This window comes from Vigna unguiculata, chromosome 8 (assembly GCF_037176805.1).
Source record: "Vigna unguiculata cultivar grain cowpea cultivar isolate G323 ecotype 2 chromosome 8, ASM3717680v1, whole genome shotgun sequence".
Classification (NCBI taxonomy): domain Eukaryota; kingdom Viridiplantae; phylum Streptophyta; class Magnoliopsida; order Fabales; family Fabaceae; genus Vigna; species Vigna unguiculata.
This window is the reverse complement of record NC_140799.1, coordinates 890341-902269: the sequence shown is the minus strand read 5'-3', so window position 1 is coordinate 902269 and position 11929 is coordinate 890341. Positions and strand designations below refer to the sequence as shown.

The following is an 11929-nucleotide window of genomic DNA, read 5'->3' as shown; positions in this document are numbered from 1 at the left end:
CAACGGTTAACTTGAAAGGATTTCGGTGTAGCTTACCGCACCGGATACCGATCTCTTTCCATGTGTGCAAGTAAAGTGTAGCACAATGAGCTAAAGGATACAAACAGACATAAAAATAAAAATGGTATATTCATTTAATTGTGTCGTATGACAATTTTATAGAAAATATATATTTAAGGTGGTTTATTGTTTTTTTATTTAAAAATGTTATGATTTACTAATTATGTAAGAAATGTACAACTCTTGTGGTGAGAGAACTTGATATTTACTTAGTTTTCAGATAAGGAAAAGGATGAAAATTCTGTGAAGTTGTGAAAGTAGTTTATCATGTAACTTTGTATATATTGATATTTTGATATCTTAGGTTGAGATCATTTGTGTGTTGAATTATTGTGAGGTCACCAATGGTTGTATTGTTGCTTTCATAATATGTTTTGAGTTAGAATATAATCATGGGTTGAGTTATAATGTTGGTTGAGGATATGACATGATTTTTATATTGTTTAGTTATGAATTGTGATTGCCAGTTAATTGTTTGTATATTAATTCACTTTTATTTTGTCTGTGGGTGATTGTGATAATGATCGTATTTTATAGAGGAGTAACTAATCGTATAGGTGTTGGAGAATATACATGATCTTAGAACACTTAAGGTTAATATCTAAAGATATTAATCTTAAGTGTTCTCTTTCCAATAAAGTCTACTTGTAAAACAATAATTTTTTATTAAGATTTTCAATATAAAAAATGAAGTTTTATTTTAAATTATATAATTTATTTTAATTATAGATTTTAAGAAAAAATGGAGATGTTATAATAATAATAATAATAATAATAACTATAATATAATATTTAAATATGAATTTATTTGTTTTAAATTATAAAATTGATATAATGATTTATTAGTGATGTATAATAATAATGTTATTGTATAATTAAAATTTATAGTTAAATTTTTTAGTTATACAATAATAAATTACGTGAAATTTTATTCGTCTAATTCAAGAGTCAAATTCATTTTAACAAAAATTATTTTTCATGATTTTTATTCAAAAGCAAAAAAATATTAAAAAGATATAGTTTCCTATTCATGAAAAGAATAAAATATATTTCCCATCTAAATCAGAAAACATAAAGTTTATGAAATGGTTAACCTTTGGGTTATATATATATATATATATATATATATATATATATATATATATATATATATTAAATTTGTTAAGATTAATATATTATCGATAAAAATATTAAAATGATATGATTAATTAAATTTATGATTAAAAATAAATATATAATGAAATATTTAATATAATAAGAAGAAGTTATATAAAGAATTATGGTTCTCTCTTTTTCAAATAGTTATGCACTCTATTAAATTTTAAAAAGTGCTCTTTTAATTAATAAGTTTAATTACTTATTTATGATTTGTTTTTATCATACATACTTACAATTGTCAAAGCATGTTAATTTATGATTAAGTTTTTGAACCCTAATTACATAAACTATGAAAAATTGAACAGTAATTTTGAAAAATTGTGTTTTATTTATATATATATATATATATATATATATATATATATATATATATATATATATATATAAGTGGATCGAAAGGAAAGAAAAGGAGAACAATAGTAAACAATAATTAAATAATAAATTGAATAATCCGATAATAAAATACACATATAAGTACTAATCCGTACATCTTCACTTTATTGAGGGTTTTTTTTTCATTGATCAATCAAGCACGACTCCTTCTCCCACAAGCAGTTGTTAACTTTTTCTGCATCAATTATTCTTTGAGAAGACTAGGGTAAGGTTCACAAAAAAATAATTCAGTTACATCCCTCACATAGGTGATTGATTAGAAGTGAAAAAAATAGAAAACATCAATAAAGTCTTATATTTTTATATTAACTATAAAATCTTATATTTTTAAACATCAATAATTAAGAAAACAATAAAGGATACATAATCCAATTAACAAATAAAATTAATCAACAGAAAGTAAATTACATGAAAGTCAAATGTCATTATTCTAACCATCGAGATGATTGATCAGTCACATAAACACAACTTTCCATCAAAAACAGAACATAATCACCATGCAGCTATTACATGAGGGTTAAATATGGACGTGGTCTTTTGACTTTAATTGAATTTTAAAATTAGTTCATTTCGAAATTTTAGACCAATTTAATCCTTCATATTTTAAAATACATAAATTTAGTTATTTTAATTAAATTTTGTTAAGTTTATTTGATATTTTAAACACATTTCATAATAATATTTAACTTAATATTCGAGAAAAAAATGTGTCAAACAATATAAACAACTCAAATACAATTATAAAAAACATACAAAACATTAAATAAATCTAACAAAATTAAATTAAAAAAGAAAAACATATTTAACTCGTTACTGAATTATACCTCAACTGCATTAGCTCCTTTATCCATAAGATCAAGTTTTTTTCAACACCCCAAATGTCCTTTCACCTGAAAAAAGGAACGATAAAGGAAGATATGATCATAGGAAACCGTGTCAGCGTTAAAAATTCTTTAAAATATAAGAGACAGACCTGAAGATTGTGCCATTCTACGATGTTCTGCATGGAATTCATGTAATAATCTAGCAATCCACACTGAATTAGATGATAAAAACCTAACCTCCCTTTATAATATAGTTGAACTATACAAAATTTAGCCTTACCTTTAAACCATATTTGCTTTAATTAATTACCAAATAATGCTTTGAATGACAAGGGGTGATGGTAAAAAGAAACAAATGACAACGTTACAAAGTTATTAAATCAGTTAAATAAGGTGATGGAAATAAATACCATGTGCAGAATATATGCTGACTGAGTTGAATTGGAACGTTTGAAATTGCCTTTGTTTTCCCAGTTCTACGATCTGTTTCATCTGAAATTTCTTGTCTCACAGCAACTGCATGGGACATAAGAGAAGTGAGCTCAGATTCTAATGTTAAGCTATAGTATTGTTTATAATTTCAAATAATAAATATACGAATTACACATCCATAAAGCAAATGCCCGTCTAGCTCAGTTGGTAGAGCGCAAGGCTCTTAACCTTGTGGTCGTGGGTTCGAGCCCCACGGTGGGCGTCTTTTATTTTTTTCATATTAGTTTTTTTATTGTTTAATCTCTACAACATTTCAGTCTCAATATTTTATTGTCTGGTTATTCTTGTTATATATAAAACCAAGCTTTCCAAAATGAAATTTCTGAAGATTTTCAAAATGGGAATTTTAAGACGAATGGAAATGCATTTCAGAGCGAATTTTCCGAAACAAGATGTTCAAAACACATTTTATGTATTCCAAAAAGAATTTTCTGGAACAAGTTTTTTCTGCAATGCATTTTCTCTCTTTTCTTCTTCCTCTGTAACGTTATCCTTCTCTTCTTCCTCTTCAGCAGGAGCCATGATGGCAGTGGCAGCCGGCAACTACGATGCAGTGAATGTGGATATTCTAGTCTTTTTCTTTTAATATGTGGTAATAGTATAATGATAAGGTGCAGAAAGCCAATAAAAGTTTAGATGGCCAACTAGGTTGAAATGTGTCCAACTAACATGCAGGAAATTTATTTTGTCACAGAAAGTGGCTTGTGCGAGCTGGTGTTAACATTAAATAAATAGAATTTACATCATATTCAAGGTCTCACTCAATTTCATTAAAAATAATGACCAAACTCAGTCTTTTGTATGAAAAATTGAGTTTGGACAGATTATCCAAAAAAATTATAATTATAAATGAATATGTATATAAGAATTATTTTGAAGGTATTTTTGTAACAAGATTAGATATATAATTTCAGAAGCAAACATATACTCCGTGCATCACACGGATCAACCGCTAGTATATATATTAACAAACCTGAACCAAGACAATCACACTATCTGCGTATTACAGATATAAACTGCAAAAAGGAGTAAAGGGGGGAGAAAAGAGCTACCTATACACCACACCACTCAGAAATGCTGAAAGAGTGAAAGGTTAGTCCAAGTTAATTGCCTTCCATTGCCTGCCTTCTTAGCCGCTCTCTCTCTCTCTCTCTAAGCAGAGTAAACAACACTAGGTCAGAAGCATACCGAATCCTGCAATTGTTTTTCTTGTCCCCAATCCATGCCTAATATCAGTAACACTGGTCCTCTGCATGCCAGTTACAATCTTACAATCAATTGGACAAAAACACAAGGGAAAAAACAGAGAAGGCCAGAAGAATAATGATGCCTATCAAATATTACTCCCGAGCGCCACTGTAATACACTAATTGTCATTGGGTGCTGCGTGTTAATCCACCCCTTGTCACATTCCTGTGAAAATTAAAGACCCCATTAGTTATTCCAAATTAATAGGGAGAAATCGGAAGAAAATATAATGGTATCCCAAACCCAGTAACCAATATTTTGTCAGAACCAGTAAAGAACAGCCAGAAACCAAAGTGCATTCAGAGCATATGACCCGGTAAAAGGAATCCCCAAAATAGCAATTACCTTCCAGAAATTAGCTGTTGATGAGCACTGTTTACAGAACCCTTTACATTGCTGAAACGCTTTGCCCTGTTCTCTTGTTCTTTCTCTACGCGCATAGCAGCTACCTCCTTCTCCATAGCAGCCACTTCCCTTCTCATCTTCTTTGCCTCAACTTCCATTGCTTTGGTCAATGTATCTACCTTCCTTCCTAACATCTGGTAGATGATGGCATTGGAAACAATTAGCAAGAACTGTCATTTACAAATAAGAAGGTCAAGGATTACATCCAAACACAAAAATGGACCAAACACTTACCTCAATAGCATCGTCTTTATCTTTTAGGCTTTGATCTTTCTCATGACCAGCTTTCCTCAAGGCTATGACTTCCTTTTGCAGCAGGTCATATAAAACACTAGGAACACTATCCACTGAATCTACCGTTGGGAAGTCATTTTGCTTATCATCTGAATTTCCTTTCCAATTATCACTTGGCTCTCTCTCTTTGGTTTCTTCAAGAGATTGATTGAATGAGTAAATTGGAGGTGTTCCATTCAGCAGCATTTTACTCCTTTCCAGTGATCTTGTACCACCATCAAAAGATTTAGAAGTTCCTTTAGCATGCTTCAATACTGTGCTAGAGGATAGGGATGACCTCATATGAGAGGATGGTGATCTTTTAGATAAAAACCCATTAGAGGATAGTTTTGAGAAGTTATCAGCTCCTCCTAGGGATTGACGACGACCATTGCTCACACTTCTTCCCTCTGGGGTGCCACGAATACTGCTGTTAGAATTTCCTCTCAAACTCTCCTCTAGCACTTTAAGCCGTAAATGATATTTTTCCTGAAAATTTTTAAAAGTTTACCATGAATAATGGAAGAACTAATCACCTAGTTTAATACATAATAACCAGATTATTACTTTCAACTGTGCTTCAGATTTTGCAGCACGCTCAACTATAGCAAGCTTGTCACGAAGTTGCTGCATTTCTCCCTATACAAATGCAAATCAAAACCAAATGTGAGAATTTTATAACAAAGAAATATAGAGTAAATAAAGTCAAAAGTTCAACCACTAAATTTAGATGAATTGGCAGAGTAGAACAAAGAAAAGTACCTGCAAGAATCGTCGCTCTTCAAGCCATTGTTTGACAGGCATCACTTTATCATTAGCATCTTTCCATTCATTTGCAACCACTACCGCTACTCTGTTTGCTGTTACCTTGGCACGGGCCAACTCCCTGTCCAGTGTTTTTCTTTCTTCCTAAAGAGTGTCAAATAAACCAAACAAAAATAAATACTATCCTAACTACAGGCAATATAATCAAGAATAAAACAACTGGGAGTCTGAACTTGCTGAAGATTTTAACACATTACATTCATTTCTTGAACTTTCCGCTGATAATCTCTCACTGCATTTGCAGCTGCACCACCGGCAAGGACAGCCTCTTCTAGTTCTCTAACAGTTTGGGTGAGCTTTTCAACCTCTGCCACCTTCTGCCTATGCATTTTGTCCAAAATTTTATTTTCTTCCTGGGAAAGTTGATGACAGCCAGAAGGTAAAAATTACATTGTATGATTCTGATGCAGCAAGAGAGAGAATAATCATTCAAGATTGAATACCTGACAAATCTCAATCTGTTTAATTAGCTCTTGATTTTTATTCTGCAGATCATCCACCATTGAGGCTTTAGCCAAGGCAAACTGGACAGTCCTCTCAGCTTCAATTAGTGCAGCTTCTTTAGATTTGGTAAGGCGATCTAAAGCTTTGTTATCATCTTGTAGTTTAGCAATCTGCAAGGAATAAATGGAAGTACATATAAAACAATCAGTCACTATAAGCCAATGTCAGTACTACCATCAGCTCTTTCTCTGACGGGTTACAATATGAACTTTAACAAGGTAATACCTCTTGCCGAGCAAGCTTCAGTTCAGCCTCCAAAGGAGCAAGAATTGCTTCTATTGGAGGCATGTCATCATCTTTCTGGGCAGCATGGACCCTTCGAAGAGTGGCTTCAGCTGCAAATTGAGCTGCCATGGATGCTTTCTTTTCATCATTGATCTTTTTTATTTCAAGATTCTGCCAGAAATATTATATTCAGGAAACATACCACCTAACCCAGGAAAATGACTGTTTACTAAGGTTGATAGAGGCTTCATAAAATACCTTGCTTTCTAAAAGAGATTCTGTTAGTTTTAGCTTCCCTTCAACCTTTGATAGTTCTTCCGTCAGCTAAAATACAAGCAAAAGGAAGAGAAAAGTTACATTTCAAGTTGAGATAAAGCATGAACAAGACAAAGCATGGCAGAGATTAAAGCTGCAATGTGCTTAAGAAGCCTCGTGAAAAATGATGTAAAGAATGCTTAAACTGCAAAAGAAAGAGAAAAAACATGTATAACACCCAAAAATACCAACTGGAATCGACTTAAGTTGTATTTTATAGAAGAAATATGATTATGCAAACAAAGTATAACAGGACATAATAACATACTAATAACTCAGCTTAACTTGACAATAGCTCGACTAGGTCCCTTCGCTTCCAAAAATAAAAAACATATAAATTAATAAAATCAGACAATGAAACTATTAAATCTCGTGACTTCATTTACAGTATAGAACAAACACATTAAATGCAAAATCAATATTATCCAGAAGTGAACAGAAAATTAAAAATAATATAGCATCCATTAACCAAGGTAGAAAAAAATTGAAATGTTTGCTTTGATATTCATTTTTAGATTACATTTAAGATAGTGCACAATAGTTAATAATATATACTTTCAATATTAAGAAAAAATAGCAAGAGTTATCCTTTGTTAAAATACTCTAAATACTATCATCAATCTATTGAAATTTTATCTCACTCATTAATACAAAGGGAAAAAATAGAAAAAAAAATATTTAATACTTTGATAGTTTTTTCAAATGACAAATTAAATAAAACAAAAAAATCTTAAGCAAAAGATATGGAGACGTAATAAAATAAAGGTTATTTTACTGAGTGTCCTGGGGGTACTAAAGAAAATGGAAAGTATTAAATGAAAAGCACAGCTTTTGAAGTTAACAATGTAAATGTGTTGCTTTTCATCAACTACTTTTGTTTTTTATCCTCCACATGTGTCTTAGGGAACTCTTTGCGAACCAAACCCCATTAAATGAATCAGGTATTCAATCTGGAAAATGGAAAGTAAAAGCCTAGACAGTTTAGCAAACCACATTGATTTGAGTTACGAGAGAAGATACTTCAATGGGCAAACACGGGATGGTTAATTGATCAGGCATTGCCAAGCGTTGTAATGTTCATTATTGTATGGTACTTATTTTAAAAACATTAATAGGCTTTGAGCAATACATTTCTGTAATAATCAAGTCAACAGTGTTTATTACAATGTGTTACACGGCTCCTCAAAGAATAGAAACAAGATAGAGAAAAAAAACGTAGACACAACCAACTTCTTTCTGTATTATTTCAGCAGTCATCAACTCTGAACACAAACATCAGCTTATAAAGTAAATATCTTCCTTTCACACAGGGCATTCCTTGTCCCAACAACTGAAAACTCTCCTTAACCCACACCCCACAAAATAAGACAATATATAGACTTTCTAAAAAAGTCTAACCCCAACTAACTTCTTAACTACTTATATTTTTAAATTTCTTTATCTAATAGACTTTCCATTCCCTCTCATTACTTCCCCGCCTAACACAATGACTATGGACTGGAGTGAATACCAAATTTAACCTAAAAAATATGTTAAAGGGTAGTACTAGTTGTATCAATGCAAATGCCAATAGGGGATTGTTTGACACGAAGAACATTCTCTCCTGCCATTTTGTAAAACAAGTATCCATTATTTAGTAATGACTTAAACTAAAGAGAGAGAAAAAAGACAGAATAAACTTACCTCCTTCCTTAAGGGATGCTTGAATTATATTTTCCTCTCCTAATTTTAAGAAGTACACTCCCCTTACCCAAGATATAAATTGTGCAACACTTTAGTGCATCTTAATATAAATGAACTTCTTAGTGACATGAATAACTATAAACAAGCCTTCCTAAGCCATTTTTCCTCTCTCTACAACTTTCAGTAAGACTAACACTAATTTAGAACATTCTATTATTGAGTTTAAGACTTTAGAAGAAGAAATGATGGTTTAAATATTACTACTTCCAGCTTTGAAACTTTACCAAAAATCTTCATTTCGTCTTTATACCTTCCCAGAGTTGATACTATTAATAGGGATTCAAAAGATGCCAATGATGGTAAGAGACACTCAAAGGAACAAAATCATCCCTATGAAGCTTCTACATATTTTAATGGACTAAAAATATCTACAGAGAAGAAAATGTAACCCAAAAAATACAAAGAGAAGTGTAATTCCTGCATCCATTAGGAGAGGTGAACGTGTATAATTTATCCTGAAACATTAGTGGTATTGGGTAATAGATTTTTCAAATGTGACCAACAAAAGAGAGAGTTCAGCACAATGACAACAGAACGAGGGGTGCAAGACACTTTCTTTGAAAACTACTAAAAGAAACAGAATGCTAGAGAAATTGCTACACATAGCCAAAATAGGAAAGGTAGCATCAATGCAAACCAAAAGAGGTTGGTTGAACGTGAAGAGCATCCTCCAATGCAATCGGGACAAATAAACGGAAAGAATTGAACCCATTTTTTTACAGCAATAACTCCAACACCCAAACTTAGTAACCACACTGAAACATTTCCAAAAAAACCAACAATATGTTCACGCACACTAGGAAATAAATAACACTAGACCTTCGTACTTAACACCAACACCACAACCAGCCAGCAATCAATTGGAAATTAGTAACTAGCCTACTAGCATGTAACAAAGATGGATAATTTATTACAATCTTCAAATAAATAAATAAAAACAAAAACCAATCAACACAACAAAGAACAGCAAAAATGAACAACAACTAAAAAAATTAGCGGTAACCTCTTCAACGGCCTTTTCTCTGAGACGTTCAGAAAGCCTCAAGGCTTTGATCTCCGCCTGCGCTTCCGATAACTCCCTGTCCTTATCTGCAAACCCAAACACATAAAAACCAAAACTCAAAATTCAAAAACCACAAAAAATCACGGCGAAGAACTCTTCAGATCGAGCTGCATTTCCGCACCTCGAACTTCATTCTCAAGGCGATTGAGCTCCACCTTCACCGGATCCGAACCGTGCAGCAGGTTCATGAACTCGTCCGCGTCCATGCTCGGCGGCCTCACTCCTCCGCGGCGCCGCGCCGAGCCTCTCCCCTCCTTGAATGATCCCGACACCGACAGCGCCGCGCCGTCGCCGGAAACCTCCGCCATCCCCGATCTAACCGCGAATCCGAAAATCGAACTCCTCTCTCTCACTCACATTCAACTGCTCCCACCACCAGATTCCAAATCGCACGCAAGCACAACGAAACACGGATTACACACCATATATATAGAGCCAGAAAATCGCGACCTCGAAAACGGTGGTTTTAGAGAGAGAAATAGAGAGTACGAGGGAAAAGAAGATGAAGAGAGAGAGAGAAATAGATACTTTTGGTTCTTCCTTTCTTTCTTTCTCCTTGTGTTTATTTTGTCTTGTTTGTTTCTCTCTCTATATCTGCGATTTAAATCTGCTTTTCGCGTTTTAGAGAGAGACTTAACAAATGAATAAACAAACAGTGAGTTAGTGAGTTAGTGAATGTGAGGTTTGCGCTTTTTGCAGATAAAAAGGGTTTTTGGCTTTGTTAGCTGATTTTTTAGTTAAATAGTGAGAGTGAAACTTCACTGCCATTTTAACTCTTCCATGCTTAACGTGAGCTTGAAGCGTGGTGCGCACCCGTGCGAGCGATGTGGGGCTTGATTTTTTGGGCGGTAGTGCGCGCAGCGGCGTAGGTTAGTGGGATGAGAACTTAGTTGGTTTATCGTGTGCGGATAAACAACATTTACTTGTGGGATTTAGAATGTTTTTTATCTAAGTAGTTGCATAAATTGAAGGACAATTATACTATCAGAGCTGGAACCACCATCTAACAGTTATATTACAATAATATTATCATATAAATAAATGAATAATTAATGAATTAAATGAAATTAATATTATCATATAAATAAATGAATAATTAATGAATTAAATGAAGTTGTCACACAGTTATATGGGTAACTGATAAGGTTAGACATGGAATAAATTTTTCAAAATTCAGCCTAAATTTAATAAAATGGGTTAGATATATAATCCATATTAACTATATCAACTAACTTCTTTTTAATCTAATTTAAAATGGATTAAATTTATATTCAATCTATTCTATTAATTAGATTAAATCCGGCAAAAATCCGATCTAATATATTTGACTATTAAATATATTAAAAATACATCGAGGATTCTATTTAATTCAAACCAAGACTAAATTATGTTGACTTAGTTTATTTGACTTTACCTCAAACTTAAATTAACTTAATATGACCTAAACCTGTATTATCCCGTAATTATAATTTTAAATGAATGTAAAAAATGAAATATATATATATATATATATATATATATATATATATATATATATATATATATTCAACATTCAATATAAGTAATTATAAACTAATTAAAAATTAGCTTTCATTTGGTTAAAACTAATCTATGATAATGTATATGCACGAGTCTTTATTCTTTACGTGATGTAACTTTTTTATAGTTATTAATGTAAATTCTAAATTAATTTTATATATGATATATAATATTCAGAGATACTGTAAGAAAATAAAAGACATATTAATGTAATAAAAATAAATAAATTGATTAACTATTTTAAAAATGTACTAAAACATTTTATATATTAGATTATTAGGTATTATCAAGTGTTCTTGTTATATATTTTAATTAGTTTTTCGATTGTGTATATCTAACTTACACATAACAATAAAATCATTATATTCTATCCTAATGATTTAAAAAATGTAAAATTAATATAAGAAAACATAATCCTATAATTATTAGACTTTTTTTAAAACACGCAATCCTAGTTACATGTAAGAATCAAAATATGTCTTGTTGTCATTCGGTCTCAATCAGATACAATAACTATTAATACAAAATTTGTACTTAGTAGTTTAACCCCAAACAAAATTTATATTTATACAAAATCACTAAAACACTGATTATTTTTCTTACTTAGTTGTTCAAATTTAGAGTACACGCCAATTTTTTAGTTTTTTAAAAGAGAAAATCGATCCAAAATAATAATAATATATATAATAAATAAATGATAAATATTTTTTAAAACAAAATTGTTAGACAATGAAAAAAAGGAAATTATTATCACATATTCTATATTTAATAGTTTATTTGTAAAGTGTTATATGTAGAAAAATAATTTTTAAACTTAATTTTATTTTATTAAATTAATGACACAATTTTATTGATTCATATT

The 11929-nt window shown here is 31.2% G+C and overlaps 1 protein-coding gene and 1 non-coding gene across 2 annotated transcripts; one reads left to right on the top strand and one right to left on the bottom strand.

Annotated features, from left to right (window-relative positions):
* The first annotated feature begins 3056 nt into the window (after window positions 1-3056).
* TRNAK-CUU (transfer RNA lysine (anticodon CUU)) lies at window positions 3057-3129 on the top strand. The gene has a single exon. It is a non-coding gene; the product is annotated as a tRNA-Lys (tRNA).
* Window positions 3130-3852: 723 nt separating this feature from the next.
* LOC114194392 (microtubule-associated protein 70-2-like) lies at window positions 3853-10123 on the bottom strand. The gene is made up of 11 exons (XM_028084578.2): window positions 9650-10123; window positions 9469-9554; window positions 6666-6731; window positions 6408-6578; window positions 6122-6292; window positions 5876-6031; window positions 5616-5762; window positions 5421-5492; window positions 4815-5342; window positions 4521-4714; window positions 3853-4340 (listed from the first exon to the last, which is right to left on the bottom strand). Exons 1-11 carry the CDS (start codon window positions 9834-9836, stop codon window positions 4301-4303), a joined length of 1818 nt encoding a protein of 605 aa, XP_027940379.1. The 5' UTR covers window positions 9837-10123; the 3' UTR covers window positions 3853-4300.
* Between the last annotated feature and the right edge of the window lie 1806 nt (window positions 10124-11929).

Coding starts and splice junctions, on each gene's coding strand:
- LOC114194392 (XM_028084578.2), bottom strand. CDS start 9,836: ATGGCGGAGGTTTCCGGCGACGGCGCGGCGCTGTCGGTGTCGGGATCA. Junction 6,032..6,121: donor AACAGATTGAGATTTGTCAG/GTATTCAATCTT, acceptor CAACTTTCCCAG/GAAGAAAATAAAATTTTGGA. Junction 5,493..5,615: donor AAGAGCGACGATTCTTGCAG/GTACTTTTCTTT, acceptor GCATTTGTATAG/GGAGAAATGCAGCAACTTCG.